At 46.0% G+C, this 21212-nt stretch overlaps 7 protein-coding genes and 1 non-coding gene across 8 annotated transcripts; 3 read left to right on the top strand and 5 right to left on the bottom strand.

Annotated features, from left to right (window-relative positions):
* Nucleotides 1–216: 216 nt before the first annotated feature.
* On the bottom strand, nt 217–2347 carry F4817DRAFT_327243 (phosphoglycerate mutase-like protein). Its single transcript, XM_049302003.1, has 2 exons — nt 1955–2347; nt 217–1875 (listed from the first exon to the last, which is right to left on the bottom strand). Exons 1-2 carry the CDS (start codon nt 2155–2157, stop codon nt 549–551), a joined length of 1530 nt encoding a protein of 509 aa, XP_049162476.1. The 5' UTR covers nt 2158–2347; the 3' UTR covers nt 217–548.
* A 710-nt stretch (nt 2348–3057) lies between these two features.
* On the bottom strand, nt 3058–4550 carry F4817DRAFT_312608 (uncharacterized protein; the record flags this gene model as incomplete). The annotated part of the gene is made up of 3 exons (XM_049300148.1): nt 3058–3596; nt 3650–4378; nt 4433–4550. 3 exons carry the CDS (start codon nt 4548–4550, stop codon nt 3058–3060), a joined length of 1386 nt encoding a protein of 461 aa, XP_049162475.1.
* A 1084-nt stretch (nt 4551–5634) lies between these two features.
* On the top strand, nt 5635–7522 carry F4817DRAFT_240758 (translocation protein). The gene is made up of 3 exons (XM_049299030.1): nt 5635–6532; nt 6589–7145; nt 7197–7522. Exons 1-3 carry the CDS (start codon nt 6124–6126, stop codon nt 7389–7391), a joined length of 1161 nt encoding a protein of 386 aa, XP_049162474.1. The 5' UTR covers nt 5635–6123; the 3' UTR covers nt 7392–7522.
* A 1045-nt stretch (nt 7523–8567) lies between these two features.
* On the bottom strand, nt 8568–9980 carry F4817DRAFT_327231 (alpha/beta-hydrolase). Its single transcript, XM_049302002.1, has 2 exons — nt 9154–9980; nt 8568–9088 (listed from the first exon to the last, which is right to left on the bottom strand). The coding sequence occupies exons 1-2, from the start codon at nt 9574–9576 to the stop codon at nt 8750–8752; spliced, it is 762 nt and encodes a 253-aa protein (XP_049162473.1). The 5' UTR covers nt 9577–9980; the 3' UTR covers nt 8568–8749.
* Nucleotides 9981–10085: 105 nt separating this feature from the next.
* F4817DRAFT_327230 (acyl-CoA N-acyltransferase) lies at nt 10086–11466 on the bottom strand. The gene is made up of 2 exons (XM_049302001.1): nt 10669–11466; nt 10086–10610 (listed from the first exon to the last, which is right to left on the bottom strand). The coding sequence occupies exons 1-2, from the start codon at nt 11077–11079 to the stop codon at nt 10467–10469; spliced, it is 555 nt and encodes a 184-aa protein (XP_049162472.1). The 5' UTR covers nt 11080–11466; the 3' UTR covers nt 10086–10466.
* Nucleotides 11467–12049: 583 nt separating this feature from the next.
* Nucleotides 12050–14934, top strand: F4817DRAFT_312604 (uncharacterized protein; the record flags this gene model as incomplete). Its single annotated transcript, XM_049300147.1, has 4 exons — nt 12050–12812; nt 12971–13419; nt 13485–14351; nt 14473–14934. The coding sequence occupies 4 exons, from the start codon at nt 12050–12052 to the stop codon at nt 14932–14934; spliced, it is 2541 nt and encodes an 846-aa protein (XP_049162471.1).
* Nucleotides 14935–16024: 1090 nt separating this feature from the next.
* F4817DRAFT_t28 lies at nt 16025–16108 on the bottom strand. Its single transcript has one exon. It is a non-coding gene; the product is annotated as a tRNA-Asn (tRNA).
* Nucleotides 16109–17112: 1004 nt separating this feature from the next.
* Nucleotides 17113–20814, top strand: F4817DRAFT_356593 (FMN-linked oxidoreductase; the record flags this gene model as incomplete). Its single annotated transcript, XM_049305808.1, has 7 exons — nt 17113–17205; nt 17263–17399; nt 19355–19395; nt 19518–19768; nt 19826–19982; nt 20132–20665; nt 20765–20814. 7 exons carry the CDS (start codon nt 17113–17115, stop codon nt 20812–20814), a joined length of 1263 nt encoding a protein of 420 aa, XP_049162470.1.
* Between the last annotated feature and the right edge of the window lie 398 nt (nt 20815–21212).

Genomic DNA, 21212 nt, shown 5'->3' with positions numbered 1-21212 from the left:
ATAGGTATGTAGGTAGTATAAGATTAGGTAGTTTTAATTGGGAGGAAATTCGTACCGATAAGCCCCAATAGCTGTTAATGTTGTCTCACTCCAAGAGTCTATTCAAGCCTATCAAACCTATCAAACATATGGTCATGTTATTGCACCACTCCTAAGCCTTGTTGTTGTCTCAGTTCTCTTACGATTTGTGCAGAAATTCTGCCTTATAACAGTAATCTCCAAGCTCGGTGACAAATGTCTATCGGGCCATATGAGGGTTTAACGACATGGCCCTTGGCCCTTGACCACAGCTATTATTAGTATATTTGACTTGTCATATCGGGATGAGAACGAGCATAGTCGGACTATCAAATATATTTTCTGTTTGGGAACGTGCAGTTTCTGTATTTCAGCAGACCCCGCAACTTTGTCTCGAATCACGATTGTACACATTAGATAGGTAGGCAATGAAAGCAAAACAACTAAAGCAGGGCCACGATGTAAAGATGAAAAATGCAGCATTCCATTCATCATTCATATGTCTTGGCAGATAAACAAGCTTAAAGGTATCACGCAAAGCATTGGTCCCAATGCCCACCGTTCTTCGCAAAACTTTGGCTCTCAACAAACCTGCTCAGCGTGCAGCGACCTAACGCATCAACGCCACAGTTCTGCAGGGGTATCACTCGATCATTAACCAGAATTCGCACAAACTCTTCTTTGCTTCCTCCGCACGACATCTTCTCTACGTATAATCTGGCGCCAAACGGAACTGCCCAGGCAGCCGAGAACCCCTTAGTTTCCCGTGGCCCAACTCTTCGGTCCCCAGGCAGTGGATCTGTTAGATTATATAGGCCCAGGGTGCCATATATATCCATCATATCGTTGTCATGGCTGAAGTCGGCATATAAGACACGGTCGAGAGGAAAGGTAGAGTTAGACCCATCCAGTGTTGAATTAGTGGTGGTGTGATCGACAACGGGCTGACCAGTAAGTCTTGCAAGTAACTCATTGACGAAGCCGACCCCCTGAGTTGGTCCAAGAGGATTTCCATTCCCATAACCGTACCACTTGCCCAGAGTCTGGTAATAGTCATAATCTTGCCACTCATCTACCGTGAATAGATAGCAGAACTGTGACAGCTTTCCCTTGTCATCAGCGACGGTATTGAAAGGACATAAATCCATTATATAGATAGCCTCTTCGTCGGACAGGTTAGCACCAGGCAAGTTTTCGTTCAGCCTCTTGGTTAGGGGTGGCACGAAATGCTCTGTCCAGGTATCCTGTTTGCTGTGGCTGTCATGTTGGCTATCCTCAAAAGCAGGGCAAAGGTTGGGACTGAGCGAATTATTAAAGCCATCGCTCTCGGGGATGATTAGGATATTATAGGGGTACGTATCCGGGGCGTTAGAATGCTCATCTGCCAATCGTGCCCTGTGAAAGCCTTGAGTCCAATTCTGCGCTGACTCAACAACACGCTCCTGACCAGAAGCACGCACAAAGGGAGAATTAGTGCTGGCCAGATGTTGGTATCGCTCATAAAATTTGATGCCAGAGTCCACCATTTGCTGCTCCCCAAACAGGGTGAGTTGGTCAGCACCGAGGGTGTACTCGTAGTCTTTGATGAACTTGAAGCTCTTTCCGTAATTCGCCACGCTGCTGTGAATACGTTCAACGAGCGCCCCATAAGCCAAGGATTTATGCTCTGTGGGGTCACGGGCTCCATGGCGCGAGAGCAGTTGCGCGAAAGTGACATGACACTCTTCTGGGATGGCTGGCGAGATTTCCGAAGGGGCAGAAAATACAGATGAGTACTGTCCCCATAAACGAGAAACCTCCTTTCTGCAGTGACGATCATGTATAAAGCCTCTGCAGGGTTGTAACGAGATAGATTGCCTAAGTGAATTTCCGCGATTAGCCAAGTGAGTTATTTATGGCAACCCCTCCCCTTCCCCCCGAGACGTACTTGACATACATAAAAGTTGTCGAGAATGTGATTATCACAATCGAAAGTAAGGCGCATAGAGCAAGCCTAACAGTAAAGATGTGTTGATTAATCCAACTTGTAGCGTGCTTTTGCATCTGACTGCGGGAGGCATTTTTGGGAAGCAGAGTGTATTTGTATGAGCCTCGGGCCACGAAGGCCGTCAGCTGGCGTTTCAAGTCGGTGAAGACCATCGTGAAAAAGAGTGAAAGAACCGACCTTTCTTCATTGCCGTATGCCTGACGATATTTGAAGAAAGTGCAACTAATAAATTAACGATGCTGTGGTATATTTAACGCTGCAAGTGGCAGGAAAAGAAGTTGAGTAAGTGAATGAACAATTGTACATAATGAGTTGCCGATTTTCCACAGGAACCTGTGCTTGGGTGCGGCCGTCTTAGTCCGTGAGACGGCAACTGATTGGTAACTGACTGGATAACAGCTGTTACAGCTGTTACAGCTGTTGCCGGCCCGTTAACATCTACATCCCAACCCCAACATGCATAAGCCTTACCTTAGCTAGGTGCAATTATAGGAAGATTATGTAACTACCTAACGCTGCAGTATTACAGCTCCGCAGCAGTGTTATATGCATGTGATCGACGGTTGTTTGCTTCAGGTACCTTAGGTACCTATCTAGGTATAGATGTATGTATGGTCGGGTAAATGTAGTTCAGTTCTAACCAGAGATGTAGCACAAACTTGAACGCATCAATTATGAGTTCAACGCTAGGTTTATTCAAATATGTACAACATCCAAGACAAGAACCAAGTATCAGATTAGACTTGACTCCATGATTAAACCATTTACAACTTGCAACATGAGATAGCCTCACTCCCATTACCTGTTTGGGTATCATCCGCGCAATGCCACCAGCCCGCTTTAAGACCCCTCAGAGGCTAGAAGCTCCTATGGTCCCTAATTCTATCATTACCCCAGCATCATGACCAGGACCTGCTTTAGATGCTGATTTTTCCTTCCAAATCTATATGTCCCGCTTAATACTATGCCTTATTCCGGCATGAAATGAACAAACGCACGGTCCCTTAGTACCGCTTGGTATCATAAAATGCTATAACACAGAAGAATAGAAATTAGACAGCAACACCAACACTCTGTCGTTGTTGGAAGGCCATCGGGTGTCGTAGTCCAGATGTGATCGCCATTGAAGGCTCCAACTTTGCCCTGAGAGTTGTCGTACTGCTAGGCGACAAGCTTGTAGGTAGAGTCTGCTCTTCTTCAATAGTCCAGTCTGAGTTTGTCGATAGGGTATCAACGCTACACCTTCGATTTTCTTCAAGATCATCGATTTGATAGAAACCGTCGGTACCAGTTATTGGTCTTGGGCCATTGGTGAGGGAGTCGAGACTGATATCTCGGTTGGGCTCTCCGCCAGGGAATAACCAGGTAGAAACCCGCGAAAAGGATTTCTTCTTGCGTAGAGGTGGTCTAAGTCTAAGTGGCAATGGTGGAGGAGGAACCCTGTTCTCCACCTTGCGTGATGAGTTAGCCTTATATGACGTGCGCGCCGAGGTCTGGGATGGCGCAGTGTGCGGGCGGTCGGAACTAAGACGTTCACTGAACGAGGGAGCATTTGGAGGCAGTGCTGGAATGTCTGGCATGGGAACCATTTCTATAAACCTGTTAGTACGTAATTTAATATTATCAAAATGTAAAATCACTGACCAGGTTGTTCATGAGCAGTTGACGGACGGCTGCTGACGTAGATGCTCTGCCTTTCAATTACATCGTCAATCTGCTCCTGTAGCTTGTCCCGTTCTAACATAGCAGTTGCAACCCTTTCAACAAGATCCTCCATCATAGGACTTGATGATGCCGGTGACGGGCGATTTCTAAGTCTAGCAGGTTGGGGTCGCTGGGGCGTGCTAATGTCTGACTGCGGAGAGTCGAACACAGATCCATCATTAATTGGCCTCCGAGGGATATGAAAAGACATAGATGAGTAGCTGCGTGAATGCGGAATTTGCGGGCTGTCTTCACTACGGCTTGAGAGGGTAAAAACACGCTGAGGGGGCGTAACCGGGGGTACAGGGGAGTCAAGGTGAGGGAGGATTGGCGAAAGTCTCTTATCAGACATATATATACTAAGTTCGAGAGGACGAAAAGAAGCCGGCTGCGGTCTTACTTGTGTGAGACCATAGTCCGGGAAGCGGAAAGACTCCGAATAGAGATGGCGGAAGTTGGTAGGAGCTGATATTTGCGGCCTGCGCGATGATGATGAACTCGGCCTGAGCAGTAGCTTTCTCGCAGAGAAGCTGCTCTGTCCAGAACCATGTCTTTTCCTGGGAGCCCGCTCCAAGCTGGATTTCCCTGTGCCTGGCCTAAACGACGCTGCGGAAGGAGGCGGAACAAATGAAGGTTCTTGATGAATAATACCGAATGAGTCGGGAACAGCTGATCTAGTTAGAGAATGATGTTGCTGCTGTCTCTGCATATTCCAAAGCTTACCAGGTTGGCGAGGCTTCTCATCAGAGTGAAAAGAAGAAGTAAAGGATGAACAGCACTCAGAAATAGAAAAAGACCATGATGCATAAGCTTCAGCAAGCATCCCACCTAAGGCCTTCATGATGACTTCATGCCGCGCTGAATAGGAAGAAAAACGGCCAGCGGTTGGTAGGAAATAAGAGAGCTAATAAGAGAGCAGCAAAGAAAGCAAGAGGTCATGAGATGCATAACACCTTTATGGAAGACGTGAAAAGAAATTACCTTGTGCACTTACCTTTTAGGCTCAAGCAGCTGAGCGGGCGCGCTGACCTTTTTGGGACTCTTTTGGGACTCGTAGGCTCACATTGAGATAGAAAGCGTTGATGGTTTAGATGCAGACGTCCGTGACTTTGATAGGCTGTAGTCTAAAAGTCGTGGTCCAGTCGGCGCTTACGAACCGGGGTCCTAGAGAGGATTCGGATGGTTGGCGGCACACACCAAGATTGCAGGGCCCCACCACTTGTAATATGAACGATTCTGCACAGCCAGTCTTTTGTCTTAGAATTCCTTGCTTTGTGATCCGTCTAGAAGGACCTAGGTCGCCCACCCTCGAAATGTTTTGGATGTACATTGCCACAGAACCTCGTGAGGGGTGTCTCGTGGGCCTCAGAAATTGGCCTTAGATTGGCTTTGGATGTAGCAGCTAAGGCCGTGAATAACGAAGCCAGTATGAGTATGTCTCTCGTCATCCCCGACAAGGTGAGTTTCAATGGATGACGAAGGGCATCCGCCTTTGGGGAAGCCATGGGTTCGTCCGACTGGAAACGGTACTAGAGCTTTCCCATAAAGTGTTGCGCAAGCCGGATGTGTCCACGCAGTAACATGTTTGGGGACGTAGACGCGATCTTACGTTACAGAGTTGTTATTGATGAGGCGCCGTTTTAGGGTTGGCCGGATATCCGCAGATAGAGGCAGTAAACGCTCTACTGCCTTCTAAGTTCGAAAGTTGTGCGTGTTTATTTGTTTGTTAATTACACATCTGTTTCATCTTGACCTTCTATCAATACCTACCTACTCGAGGCACATTTGCCTCCTCACGCGTCGAAACAGCATGGCGTTATAAGCGCATTCATTGTTTTAGAAGCAAACTGTTATGTGCTAGGTAGAATACGCAGGGAGCCAGAGAGCGTCATTAATCATCGATTGACTCAAGACCTGATGCTTATAAGAAGCTTGAGCCGTGTCATAAGCAAATGAATTACTTATAATGTTGGAAGCTTGGAAGTAAAAGATCGAAGTGTCAGGTCAATTACATATACTCACAACATGAAGGTGGGAAAGGTGAATTGTACTAGGTTAGTCTACTACTTACATGTACAAATTGCCTGACATTTGGAGGCATTTGTGCAACATGGTCCGTGCATATCTTATCGGATAATTCATGGAAGCTCAGTAGAATAATCAGTGGAAGTCGGACCTGGGCTTACCTATTTTATTGGGTACCTAGGTACCTACAAACCCATAACGCTAAATTTTCCCAAGGTGTCAAGAATGACAGATTGTTCTATTTGCGTCAGTCCAAAATATCTACAGACTTGGCACCTTGCGGCCACATCTCACTGTTCCTTTTCACACTATCTTAACTAAAATTATTAACTTTTTTTTTGCCAACTTCAAAGCCATATTGGTAATAACTTCAAGAGATAGTAATTAACATGCAGAACCCTAATGTTCCTCCGGGAGCTATCCCGATACAAATGGGACCTGGAGGCCAGATGCCGACGCCTCAGCAGATTGCCGCGATGCAACAGCAACTGGCCGCCGAAGCCCAGAAGCATGGCATGACTGTTCCCCAATTTGTCGAGCACATCAAGGCCCAACGTCTAGCACAGCTTCAGGCAGCTCAGAGACAACAACAACAACAGCAAGGTGGCCAAGGACCTCAAGGACCTCAAGGACCTCAAGGACCACCGCGCCCTCCTCCGGGAGCCCAAGGTCAACCACAACCTATTCGCCCTGGCCCTCCTAATCCCGTCGCAATTTCTCTTGCCAATTTTCTACGAAGCCAGACTCTAAAGCAACGTACATGCATCCTTAATGGGGAGCGCAAGGATATGTTCAGAGGTATGCTACCGTTTGCTATTTTAGAGGTGACACAATCTCACCCGCCCGTTTTCTAGTCAAGAGAGCTCTTCGAGCTCTTCAATCTCCTGCCTACGCCAAGGCACGCGCGAAGAACCCAGCACTCCCCGAGGTCACCGATCGCGCATCACTTGAGAATACCTTCAAGTTGCTACCCTTGTCCATGTTAGCCTTGCGTGTCAGCAAGATCGACCCCCACGAGGGCCACGACCATCCTCCGAAGAAGGGTAAACGAGTTAAGGGGCTCTGGACAGTCAAAATTGAACAGCAGCAAGATGCTGGTGACGACATGTATTATGTCTGGCTGTACGAGGGCAGTCAGATTATGCGCAAGGTTTATGCTGCTCTTGCCTTACTTGTCATCTTCACCGTAGTCCTGTACCCTCTATGGCCGCTCGTTTTGCGACAAGGCGTCTACTATCTCAGCTGGGGATTCTTGATGCTTCTTGGTCTCTTCTTCCTCATGGCCATTTTCCGCGTCATTCTATTCTGCATTACGTACTTTGTCGTGCCCCCTGGACTTTGGCTCTACCCCAATCTTTGGGAAGATGTCTCTTTCATGGACAGTTTCCGTCCCGTTTGGGCTTGGCATGAGGTTTGTTATTACCTGATATTATATCACAGACACACACTAACTGGTTATTAGACTGCGAAGCCCAAGAAAAAGAAGAAGGCTTCTAAATCAGTCGGTGCCGAGTCAGCTGCTCAGCTTGCGAGCCACACAGGTCACCCACCTCCAGCGACCGCTACTACCACTGCAACTGAAACTCAGATTCAAACGGAGCCCCAGCAGAGAGCCTATGTAGCTCCAAGGGTTGAGGAGCTCGCTGATGACGAATAGGTGTAGTCGCTGTATCATATTTGCAGCGATAGGCGTTCAGGGAGTTTAGCCAATAGGGAAAAAGTATGTACAGTAGGACAAAATGACTCTAAAAGTTGCACTACATATATTTCGGAATAGGATGCATCAGCCCCCCTATCTCTGAACTCTTCGAAGTGATAATTAACAACCAAGAGCGCCAAGCCAGGGACGTATCTTGGCAATAAGTAAAAAATTGTGGCATTATCATTGATACTGCTATCTAAGAAGAATACTCAATGGATGGACGTAAGTGGTAGTTTTCAACTTAATTTCCAGTTTAATGAAAAAGCCAGTGGCGCACAATATAGGTGCACCAATAGTCCCTTACAGATCAACCCTGTTGAATATAATATTATGCAATACTCTTGTTGCCCCCTTTTCACCATGTTCATATGGATGCATAACAAGTAATATCTTTCGAGAACGTCGCATCTACCATCAAGTCCGGATTGCCACGGTTAAAGGTAGGGGATTTACATCAAACCTAGATCTCTTTGCCTAGTTCTAGGCATAGGCTCATGATATTCAGCAGGAAGCTTAGAGAGGCAAATGTTTATTCCTTGCGCTCAGGTCTTACTATAAACATTTATTTGTATAAGATGATAGTGGTTTCGAAGTCCTTGGTATTGGAACTTCAGTGGTTGGCTTGCCAATTGACATTGTGAATGACTTACTCATGGAAATCGTTCGCGGCGGATATAACAGTATTTAGAGTCACCCCTTTGCTCGAACAGTTGTCATCTAGGCACTTATACGGTAACAAAAATGTTTGTTACTCTCAGTCTTGTATTAGCGGTCTAGGTAAGACACAACCCAGTCCGGATAGGGGTTAAATATTCAGGTAAGTAGCGTACAAACCAACCCCCCATATTCCTAGAAAATCGAGGCGTGGAACTTTGTCAATGTGTCACGAGGTGGAACGAAACAGTATGGAAACAACTTCGTTGTTCCGCAAGGAACTCTAAACTACCTATGAAGATCCCTCGTCTATACATACTGAACAGTTCCTTTGTTCTAGATGTCTCATCTAGAATCCTGACACAATGTCTGAATCATTACACCATAATATAAGCGCTTTGAATTGTATAGATAACCCGCTCGTTTCGCGACGCATCGCCTAGACCAGAACCGAGTTAATCACATGCAACATCATTAGGCTGAACATGTACAAATATACGGGGAAATTTATAATTATTTACATATTTGGTGCCCCCACTCTCTTTGAGGTTCTGAGTTTATTATACAAGAGTTACTATACAAAGGGTTGAGCTGGGAGACGGAGCTACTGGCTCCTTAAAGTAGTTCACTATGTACTTTATTCGGCTAACTGATCCTCATCACTTCCCAGCGACGTCCACGATGACATCAACAACCTTCATCGCACTATCAAGGCTCTCCAGGAAGGGGAAGTGGGTGACTGGGAGCTTAACAATGTTACACCCGGTCGCTTGGGCGAGTTGCTCCTGAAGAGAAGCGGGTAAAGATTTGTCCTCGGTGCAGACGATGTACGTCTTGGGGACAGTGACGTCGGCCGCGGTGAATTGAACGGGAGCTTCTATGCTCGCCTTGCTCTGATGCACCAAGCTCCTCGCCAGTGCTTTCTGCTCTTCTTCGGGGATTGGAATATCGCTATCTTGGGGGGACAGTGCAAACTCGGTAAGGACGTAGAAGGGCCCCTATTTATATCATACATGTTAACATTTTGGTGAGCCCAAAAAAATCAATAAGGTACGCAACCTACCTCGGCTTTATAGATTGGCGGGGGCGTGCCACCCAGCATACTCATTAAACTTTCGCCCTTCGTCGGTATGGCGAGGGCAGTGAGATATATAACTGATTTGATGCCTCCCTTTAGGCCCTTAGCTTTGCGGTCTTCAACGGTCTGGCCCTCAGTTAAGGCACTGGCGGCAATTCCACCCTGGCTATGACCGACTACCACAGCTTCCCTACCCTCATCTAAGTAGGGAAGAAGACTCTCGAGAATACGCTTGACGTCGTCGACGTAAGTCTTCCCCGCGATAGAGTCATCGATACCCGTTGTCGCCATTGGCGGGCTCAGCACGATATATCCCTGAGAGCGCAGGGGCTCGATCAAGTTCCGGTAGTGCACCGGCGCAAAGAATGCGCCGTGGATTAGCACGATGACGGGCTTCTGAGATGCCATTGCAAGTGATGATAGATTGGTTTGGTAGTATAAAGTCGTAGTTGAATATGTTCTTGTTCAAATATGATATAGGATACGGGGGCAATGGCTACAAGTTAAATACCTCGATTAACAGATATCTAAGGGGTAGTTGTTTAGAAAGCTTCAACACACTGTGCGTGACGACTAGGACTCCCTCGTTAAGTCCAATTGTGATGAATGATCTACTATGTAACATGTCACTCCCGAGGGTCGCATTTTAGGGGAAAAAGCCTCACCCAATGGCATCTGTTCCAAAGACGGTTCACTGGTAGTTTGGGACTGTGATATTTACGCGATGTTATGCAGCGTAGAGTGGACTAGCGAATTAGCTGCCGAGCGAAAAGGGTTAAGGAGCAGTAGAATTAGTAGCATCCTGGTGGCTGGTCACGGGTCAGGTTCGGGACTCTTCGGGTGAGGCTCTGAGTCATGCATATTAGTCTTCAGCAGACTTACAAATAATTCTTTATATAGAACATAGCGTTAAATATACTAGCTTGGCGATAATACGAGTACTATGTTATTTAGACGACCTCGCTTAATCCAATGCTAACATTAGAGGGTCGTAACGGTTGAGCTACCACCAGTTTCTATCCAACTTTGTGATCATCAACGGCATTGAGGGACTTTCCTTCATGAATCCCGGTCTATGCTTTTAGCGAGGGTCTCTAGATTCTATCTAACCTAGTAGGTAGGTAGTTTTGACGACTCAATGCTAACCAACTTTGATCATCCTAACCTAAGATTAAAATCCCGTAGACGCGAAATGCACTGGCCTAACCTGGGCAAGTGTCAAGAGACAATATTTACCTAGGTTAGGTTCCTAAGGTACCCGAGAAAGGGGCAATTCATCAACCAAGTATATCCTTTTTTTATTGTAGATGTTTATAATAGAAGACCTCGTCTTTTAGTCCTCCTACGGGGCTGATGCCGTATCTAGGGATCCTGCCCATCTCCGTATACCCTAGTTTCGGATATACTTTCTCGGCTTGGCTCCCAATTTCCGTGTCTAGTAACTATATGCGTGTCAGTTACTGAAGACTCTGAAGTCCCTTTGGGTATGTTAGTACATACCATTAATGTCTTGCCTCTCTTCAATGCTTCAGCTTCTAGGTGGCACATCAGAGCTCTAGCTCCACCTCTCCCTCGATAAGTAGGGCTGACAAAAAGCTTCTCCACGAATCCACGGAAAGACCCAGTCTCGCTGAATGGCATGCCTAGCGTAACAACTCCTACAAGCTCAAGCTCCTTGGCCTTGGTGCCTGGCTCAGACTCGTTGAGCAAAATGCAAATAAACCGTGTTCCCAAATCAGTCTCTCTTGCTATGCCCTCCCAAAACTTCTGAATTTTTGAGCCCTTTAGCGGCGGGAGGAACGTGGCGGTAGTTTGGTCATGCACAATACAAGCTGCATGGATAGCAGCGATGACCGGTAATAGGTGGCCATGTTCCTGTTGAGAGAAGAGTTTCACTGTAGGAATTGGCATTATATGGAAGTGTATAGGGTAACTGAGAGTAACGTAGTACTTGATTCCGAAAGAATACAATAAGAAGTGACTACACTGAGAAGTGCATATTAAGACATTGATAGATCACGTCTAGTTTAAGTCTACCTGCAATACGTGGCCCAATTCTAGGCAGACAGCGGCGATAATCACACTAAGCCTTTATGAGGTGGGTACCTACTTGGTCACGACATACGGGGACGGGACCGGCCCTGGCCGATCGATATAGTCCCGGAAGATGAACTAGTATGATACACATTCTTGTTACGGGGTGGTGTTATGATTAAGCGTTACAAGAAAATTTGAGCTTTGTTAAAAGATTTAGAATTTGTGGGTTGAAACATAAATGAGAAAATGAGTAACATCAACTTAAGGAGAATGATAATGATTGAATTAAGGGGTTTCTTTCGTTTTTGTATAGCCTGATTTGTTCTTACCTACCAACTGATAATATGTGATAGCTTGAACAAAGATGGTATATGTATTTAACAGGTGGGTCAAGTAGGTACTTTTATTCATCAATCGGGTGAAAATAACGAGGTACGTCCATAGGTACATTTGAGAAGAATTTTTTTTGTGGCGCGCTTCTGTGGCGCCTACCAGAAGAAAAAAAAGGCAAACGGTAACCTCACCCCGTGCTGCCCGTGGGCCTTTTAATGATATATCAATAATCTACCTTAAGTACCTAAATGCAACGTAAATTATAGACCTAGTGTCTTAATTTATGTGAAACCTAGCCGTTGCAAACAGTCGTATAGAAGCGTGAAGCTCTCATTCGTTTGCATACTAGGTAGCTGTGATTGATAGTTGCTACTGGCAATCTGAGGATTATAGGGACTGGCTTCTAAGCTGGCAACCTTATAATTCTAGACCTCTAGGTAGTGACTGGTCTATCACCTGATATCAACACTACCTATACTACTAATTTTATAGAAAACAATATCCTTACAATATGCTTCATCTACTAACATCGATGCGCTTAAATACGAGGGTTTCCAACAGATCATTAGCAGTTTATAGGGGCCTCGATAGCAAAAAGCTGCTTTCTCAAAGCTTCTGGAACATTTCAACCCCATACACAAGGACCAATAAACAGGAAACCCCCATAGACTCCGACACCACTCTAAGTCCTAGAGCATCGGAGTATCCTAAGCTGCTAGCCTTCATTGATGGTGATACTGTCAATGAGCAGCAAGATCTAGGTCTTCGTCACCGAGAGCTGGCTCAGAGCTTCAGGGATACTCCGATATTCACGGCTGCTGTCGATAAATTCGTCCACTCAGAGTTACCGCCGAGCCAACAGAACTCGAATTTGGTTCCCCAATATGGATTGATTGGTACTCGTCGAGACGGTAGAGCCGTGACCTCTTTAGAGGATGGCCTCGTCATTGGTAATGGCAATATTCCTTGGTCTGCCTTTATTTGTGGCTCCCAAGGAGCAGGGAAGAGCCACACATTATCCTGCCTCCTAGAAAATGCCCTTGTTGCTCAGAATAATGCCGGTGCTCTTCCCTACCCACTAGCAGGCATGGTTATGCACTACGACAGTCACGCAAACTACAACACAGCCCAGGTGTGCGAGGCGGCTTATTTATGTTCCGCAGGTATTCCAGTAACCGTCCTCGTTTCGCCATCCAACATCTGGGCGATGAAGCGCTTGTATAGCAATCTGCCAGGCTTAGCTCCGGACAGCCCAAAGCCGAAAGTTGTGCCCCGTATGTAACTGAAAGTTTCTTTCCCTTTTTCCCTGCTTGTCTTTCGGGGCTAATATTTCCTTACCTGGATAACTTCCTGAGAGTTACTGCTGTCAAGACTTACCTAGCCCTCTAAACTTCTTACTACATAAGATGTGGTTGCTGACTCACTGCTATAGTTTATCTCGAAGAACACCAGTTGGATGCCTCGAGAATCCTAAAGCTCATGGCTGTTGACCCTACGGCTGACAAAACCCCACTATATATGGAGATTGTGATGGACATCGTTCGTGAGATAGCCATGGAAGGATCGGCTTTCACCTATTCGAGATTTCGGAAACGTATTGATGATATGCCGTGGATGGATGGACAAAAGATACCTCTAAACCTCCGTCTTCAGCTATTGGATAGCTTCATGGCACCCTCACCGATGACAAAGTCGACCCGGCCAGCGCGGTCATCGGAGGATATTTGGGCCTTTGAGCCAGGCTCTTTAACTATCGTTGATCTGAGCGACCCTTTTATCAGTTCAGATGAAGCATGTACGCTATTCTCGATCTGTCTCTCTATATTTCTCGAGGAGCGGAATAAATGCGGGCGTATTGTAGCGATGGATGAGGCTCATAAGGTAATGTCATTAAAAGAAAACAAGATCAGAGCTTAAGAAATTAAGTGAGAACTAATCGTAACCAGTTTCTAGCGCAATCTGGCGAGGCGCTTGTCCTTACCAATGAGTTAGTCTCGGTTATCCGCCAGCAAAGGCATACTGGGACACGCGTGGTAATTGCTACGCAGGAGCCTACGCTATCGCCTAAGCTTATCGACTTGGCTAATGCGACATTTGTTCACCGATTCCTCTCCCCGAGCTGGTATGAGGTCCTCAAAAATCATCTCGCCGGAGCTAACAGGCAGGACCCTGGGAGCAATAATTCACTTTTTCGCACAATAGTCGGCCTCCGAACGGGGCAGGCGCTTCTATTCTGCCCGACGGCGCGGATGGATGTGGATGACGAGGCGCCTGGTGGCACCAAGTGGATAAAACCTCTCAATGACAGCTACATCAATATCCAAATCCGCAGGCGCTTGACTGCTGATGGGGGCAAGAGTATCACGGCTACGAGCGCATCTGAAAGCCCTAAGACATGGGTGGACATTGACGTCCCTATGCACATTGTAGAGCCGATGACAAAAGACGACAAGAAAGGGAAGAAGAAGAAGAGTGGATCTAAGACATTAGAGAAGCTAAATGAACTAGCCAGTTGGAGTATCAACAATGCAGATGAAAATATAACTCACAACAGCCAGGAAGTCGCAGATGAAGAAGTAATAGAAATCGACAACGAGTTCGGGGGCATCCCCCAGTCCATAATCGAAGTAGTAAAACAACATGCCTCTTACATGGTCCGGAAGCATGGTTGGATTGCATTTTCATCTTCAACGAAGAAGGCGAAGAAAACGTTCTTGACTGGTTTAGAAAAAAAGCTCAACATGCCGCCTGGGGCGATTACGGGGGATTGCGATTTTATACACTGTATAGCTGAAATTGCCGATATACATACAGTAAGGGTCCCTCGTTAGATATTTATACCTATATTTTATCCTTGTCCCTTTAGGAATACTCCCCTCCAGCCTTAGATTTTCAATAGGTATTGCTTAGCTGACATATTTTCATTTGTGACAGATGGAACTTTGCCAAGCCGAGAAAAAGAAGAAGGATGCGAAGGCAAAAGCAAAGGCTGAGGAGAAAAAGAAGAAGGAGAAAAAGGAGAAAAAGGAGAAGGAGAAGAAAGAGAAAAAGAAGAAGAGGGAAGAAAGGAAGAAGGAAAAGGAGGAGAAGGAGGAGAAGGAGGGAAATGAAGAAAAGGGGGAGAAGGAGGAGAAAGAGGAGATGGAAGAGAAGGAAGAAAAGGAGGAGAAGGAAGAGAAGGAGGAAAAGAAAGAGGAGATGGAAGAGAAGGAAGAGAAGGAGGAAAAGAAAGAGGAGATGGAAGAGAAGGAAGAGGAGAAGGAGAAAGAGGAGAAGGAAGAGAAGGAGGGAAAGAAGGAGAAGGAGGAAAAGAAAGAGGAGATGGAAGAGAAGGAAGAGAAGGAGGAGAAGGAGGAAAAGGGGAGTGAAGCGGATAATGGAAAAACAAACGAATAAGTGGAAATAATATAAGGATTTGTAATATACGCCTTAAGAACAGGACGCGGAGACAGGTAATAAGATATCGTAGGGTTGTTCTCCTGATATCTCTTTATATCTGTAGCAGATATGTCATTGGTTACCTAAGAGAAAAATCTTTAATTAGGACCTTTCCGGGGATCAGGTGGTTCCGTTTAAAATAAAACTGGCATCAGACGTTGATAATAAATGGAGCCTTGGTATTAGGAGAACTTGGAAATAGAAGCCAAGTCCTAGGTACCTAACATAATACTACTAGAGTAGACAGGTGAACGCCCTCGTGCCACATTGCTCTTTTCATAATATCTAGTAAATATTTTATTGTCTGGGGGAGATATTTAGACTCTAAGTTGATTTGACTCAAAACTTAACTGCATATATATTAGGTAGGTGGTTTAGGAATACGGGGTTATGTCCGGATATTCCATCAATATATGCTCTTTTAGGGGCTAATCCGCTTGAGAGTAAGTTTACAAGTAAAGCCAATTCTACTGCTTCCAGAAACCAGTTCCGGAAGTTCTCAATATTCATTAAGCTTATTAGTAGCAATTTAAACGTGATGCCGCTTTGGGTCCTGGAAACCGCTTGTACCAGGCTGCTTAGATACCGCATTGCGGAATCAAGACCGGCAAGAAGAGTCTCGTTCTCGAATAAGTCGACCTCGTTGATCACGCAGACGACCATACCTGTTCCGAGACTTTGCAATGCTTTGTCGAAGAGTCCGCATAGTGGGCGTATGTCCTGTGACTCAACAACTTGTAGGAGGGAAGTCCGCAAACACCCTTTATAGTAGTCTTTTGAATCGGTCGTAGCACTTCCGGATCCACATGCCGGCACAATCTTCAAACAGTGAAAGAGCCCATGATACGATTCTCATCCTCTAGCGCATACTTGGTGTTGGTCAATCCGGAGTTCTACAGCCGAATATACGCGCAATTGGGAGATATTAAATACGTAAAAAAGCATATTATATAAGCACTCAAATACAACCAGCCATAACCAGCCAGTGGATCGCATGATAAAACATATCAAATATCTTTCTCCCTCAATGAGGGAGAAAAAAAAAGGACTCCTCGGGAAAGGCTCGAACTTTCAACCTCCTGATAACAGTTTTTTAACAGTCAGACGCGCTAGCCAATTGCGCCACCGGGGAAATCGGTAGAATTGCACTAGCTTTGGGTAGTGTTAGATAGTGCCATTGAGTGATATGTCCTATTATATCCGTACAATAACAGCGTCAGAGCATTCGAAGTATTTGAATATGAGAATTTACTGATCTCCATAATATGAAATTCATCGTAAACTTATGTTAAAACCTAACCGGAACTAACCCTGCAAGACGCTTATTCAGTCAGAAGCTTCCACATCAGATCTACCCATGAAGTTGACTCGTTCTCCACTTTTTCTCGTATTTACCTTGCAGTATACCGATATGGTGATAGTTCCAAGGCCTTTAATAAGTCCGATTCTCTTTTCATTAACCCTAGAGGAAATATTGGGGACAGTGTTACTCGGGAGCTGGCGGACTAAGCAATATAGGGCCTATTGCAAGAGTACTGGACGGACTGGAGAAGTTAAGAAATAACAAGAATTGGATTCTAAGTGCAGGAGAGGAGGGATCGAAGACATTATACTCTGGGAACATTAGGTAGGTATTTATGAATTAGTGGTGGGACTAATAATAGTCCACAAAAGCAGAGTAATACCTATATCAGAAGCAGGGTTCCGTTGACACATATTGTAATATCAGCAGTGATAGGATCTCACACTTACATAGTCGCTTATGGTGACACACGAAATAGTATGAGACTATATCAACATACTCCACAGTAATTATTGGACAGCTTCCAATTGACTGCTGATAGGGCTACCAGAGTCGTGCCAATGACACATGGGCGATGCGGTCCTGTTGCATCTCAAGGATTCTCATGTATGGGCGTTACTAAGAGACAGCCTGCCAAGATCTACAAATATATTCAGATTGACAATGTAAGATTAGGTGTTATACGCAACTGCGGGGAGGGTGTAGTATAACTTTCGGCTATACGATATAGGGCTGATTCGAGTATAAAGTACTCGACTCTGAACCTGCTAGTCTTGATTATGGGCAAAAGGCCTCTCTCCATTCCTAGTTATTCTTTCGTGTTTTTATTCAAGATGGCCGAAAAGGTAGTCCAAGCTGACCAAGCTCCCGTTGCAGGAGAGCCTTGCTCTACTGAGAAGAATCTTATCAACTACGGCGCTCCGAATGTGAGGCTCTAACAATGAAATAAGACTAGTAAATAGTTTTACTAATATATCATCAAGGTCCCTTTTTACACGCCCATTCAGGATCCTCCTGCAGGAACCCCTTGGGATTTGCAGCCGGAAGGCTCCCTCTTCTCACCCCTGAAGATCAACGGAATTGAGCTTCAAAACCGCATTATCGTCTCTCCAATGTGCCAGTAAATTCTCTATCAAAATCACTCCATTATGAACAGAGCTAATTATATCAACTTATCAGGGTTTATACCCGTTGATTAATGTCATACACAAAGTAAATATCTAGGATAGATAAACCAAGTAATAGTAATAATATTAATCTTGTAACGCCTGGCCTTCTATCCTCTTACAAGAGCGCTTCGCGCCTCTTATATAGTCGATAGACCCCTATTAGCTACCCCTAACCCATAATACCCTAACAAAGTCACCCCTCTCCCTATAGTCCCGTCTTCGGAACTAGCCAAAAAACGTGTAAAGAAGTGTAAAAAATTATCGTAAACCTCGTCGTCGCCTCTAGCCCTGTTGTTGTTACTACCTCGTTATAGCCCTCGTCGCTAGCCTCGTCGTTACTGTTATCTCGCTATAACTTCTTATCGTAATCTTATCGTAAGACTCGCTATCGTCTCGTAGCCTCACTACTAACCTCTTCGTGCTAACCTCGCCTCTACCCTATAATAAAGAATACACTCTATCTCCTCTCGTCTCTTCTAGCCTCGTCGTTACTGTTACCTCGTTGTAGCCTTTGCTTACTACTAGCCTCGTCGCTAGCTTCGTCGCTATAAAGTCACCGGCAGCCGTTCCGGAGGTCTCCTAGCTATCTTCGAACCTCGTCGAAAACCTCGGCAGTACACCCTTTTAAGCCCCGTTTCTTCCTCGTAACAACCGTACAGCTAATCCCTCGCAACCGTACTGCAATATCTCCTAGCTATCTTCGAACCTCGTCAAAAACCTCAGCAATACACCTTTTCAGGCCAATCACACCCAATCGGTAATAAAGTAACGGCTAATCCCTTGCAACCATACTAAAATATCTCCTAGCTATCTTCAAACCTCGTCAAAAACCTCGGCAATACACCTTTTCGGGCCAATCACACCCAATCGGTAATAAAGTACGCACTCCTATAACTACCTTGCCGCTAACCCGCTACAGGGTCACTTACTACCGTACTAAAGCGTCTCCTAGCTATCTTCGAACCTCGTCAAAAACCTCGGCAATACACCTTTTCAGGCCTCGATCTTCCCTACGGCAACCACACAACTCTCTAGGAGTCATTAGGAAAGTCTTACGACTTCTTAGACGTAATTAAGATAACTAATAAGGTCCTAAAACGTAGCCAAGACAACTAGTAGGGCCTAAGGCCTCATTTTAGTCGTAAAGCCTTATCTCGGTCGTAAGGCCTCATCTCGATCGTACTAAAGATCTTGTTGTTGTAGCTACTGCCTCGCCCTAAACCTTATCCGCCTAACCTCGTATTAATCGTAGAGCCTTGCCCCTAATCCTAATCTCTATTATAGGGCCTTATTTTGTTATGGGGCCTTATTCGTAATAGCTACTACCTCGCCCCACAAATCTTGCAATAAGGTTTTTGCTTATAATGTAAATAGCCTTGCTGCTATAGGTCGGTAATATTTAGCCTCAAAGCCTCCTAAAAGGTCGCTAATCTCCTGCGGCGTTGCCGTCGTCTCTCTCTTTTTTTTTTATCGTGGCCTTCTCGTCGTAGCTAACCTCCTGCGCCGTAACAGCAGTCTCTCTCTCTCTCGTCTCGTAATGCTTCGAATTGTAGCTACTCTCGCGCGCCGTCAAAGTGTCTCTCTCTCTCTCGTCTCGTAATACCTCCTTTCAAATCGTGGCTACTCTCGCGCGCCGTTAAGGCGTCTCTCGTATTGCCTCGTAGTTTACTTTCCTAACAAACGGTCCATACAGTTGGATAATAAGCGTTACATTGTCAAGGTTTATACCCGTTAATTAATGTCATACACAAAGTAAGTGTCTAGGATAGGTAAACCAAGTAATAGTAATAGTATTAATCTTATAACGCCTGGCCTTCTATCCTCTTACGAAGGCGCTTCGCGCCTCTTATATAGTCGATAGACCCCTGTTAGCTACCCCTAACCCATAATACCCTGACACAACTAGATACTCCGCAAGAGACAGGTTTATAACCATATGGCATCATGGTACGGAATTCTAACAACTAGCCCCCCCTTTTCTTTCACTATTTCAGAAGTCAGAAGTTCGAAGTCCAACAAATAACAGCTTCATTCTTTCTCTAGAAAGAGCTAAACCTTGCGAATCTTAGTCCACCTCGGGAGTTTTGCTTCTCGAGGAGCAGGCCTAGTCCTGACAGAAGCCACCGCTGTCTCGCCTGAAGGGCGCATCTCACCCCAAGATGTCGGCCTTTGGGACGACGGACACATTGCACCATTGAAGCAAATTGTTGACTTCGCCCACAGCCAGGGCGTGAAGTTCGGCGTGCAGCTAGCCCATGCTGGACGGAAGGCAAGCACTGTCGCGCCATGGATTGACCGAAAAGCCGCAGCGCGTGACTATGTAAGCAGAGAGCTGGCCCTATTGAGAATATTTTAACTGAACTAACACATCATCCAGTCGGAAGGATGGCCAAGTACCGTCGTTGCTCCATCCCCAGAGGCCTATAACGCGCAGACGATCGTGCCGAAGGAAGCAACTAAAGAGGATATCGAGAAGTTCAAGAAGGATTGGGTCGCTGCCGTCCGGCGTGCTTTGAAGGCTGGTGTAGATGTAAGTAAACTCGACCATAAATATACCTAGGTAACTAGATAAGTCGTAAGTAGACAGTTCTAACATAGAAGCAGGTCATCGAAGTCCACGGGGCGCGTAAGTACATCTCGAATGAGCCTTGAAGTAAACCAACTCCTAACATCACATCCACAGACGGCTACCTCCTAAACGAATTCCTCTCCCCATGCTCCAACAAGCGCACCGACGAATACGGCGGCTCCTTCACCAACCGCATCCGCCTCTTCCTCGAGGTCGTCGACCTGCTCAAAGCCGAAGTCCCCAGCACCTTCCCCATCTTCTGCCGGATCCCCGCGACGGACTACCTAGAGCACGACCCCAGCCTGCCGCAGTGGACCCTCGACGACGCCGCCAACCTCGCCAAGGCGCTTGCCGACCGCGGCGTGCACTTCCTCGACGTGTCGGCCGGCGGCACCGACGCGCGCCAGAAAATCGTCGCCAGCCCCGGCTACCAGGTGCCCCACGCAGAAGCGATCAAGAAGGCGGTTGCCGGCACGGGCACGCTTGTGGGTACCGTAGGCGAGATCACGTCAGGGAAGCAGGCCCAGGCCATCCTAGACGCGAAGTCCGCGGACGCTGTTATTGTAGGGCGCGCGTTCCTAAAGGATCCGGATCTGGTGTGGCACTGGGCCGACGAGCTGGATGTGGATATCCATGTGGCTAGTCAATGTGAGTTCTTGTCTCTAACCATTTATAACCCGTATATTAGACTATCCAGGTACCTTACCTTTAAGTTGCGGTCTGCTAATTCGTGCTCTTGCGCAATAGATGGTTGGGGCTTTGGCATGACGAGGCATCATAGACACAGGCGGCACTGATTCCCTAGGGAAATTTCTGCCCGTATTCATTATTTCCTTAGGTACTTAATGCCCTGTAGTTACTTAGGTACTCAGCCAACCTTATCCCTCTTGTGATTGGGGTCCGAGGCAGGTTACATGAGATTTAGAATGTACCGTCGGTTGAAAAGGGGCATATAGGGGTATAGTGTACTGTGTAGCAGCTTAAGAAAACAAAATCGATCATATGACTAGATATCTTTTATTTAAAGAATCTTCTGTCTCTTTAATCCGCAATCACGAATGTGTGTCGATTTAGGGATAAGTCCCTTATCAGCTTTAAACACCCGCGAGATTTCCTTCATAAGCAAATGACATATGTCGATTATTAACCCCATAGCTTAAGACGGCCGTAGTATTATATCAAGAAGGACTAGTCT

This window comes from Daldinia loculata (genome assembly GCF_022478755.1).
Source record: "Daldinia loculata strain CBS 113971 unplaced genomic scaffold F4817scaffold_6, whole genome shotgun sequence".
In the NCBI taxonomy this organism is placed as follows: Eukaryota; Fungi; Ascomycota; class Sordariomycetes; order Xylariales; family Hypoxylaceae; genus Daldinia; species Daldinia loculata.
The sequence above is the reverse complement of the archived record's forward strand: the minus strand, read 5'-3'. Positions and strand labels throughout refer to the sequence as shown.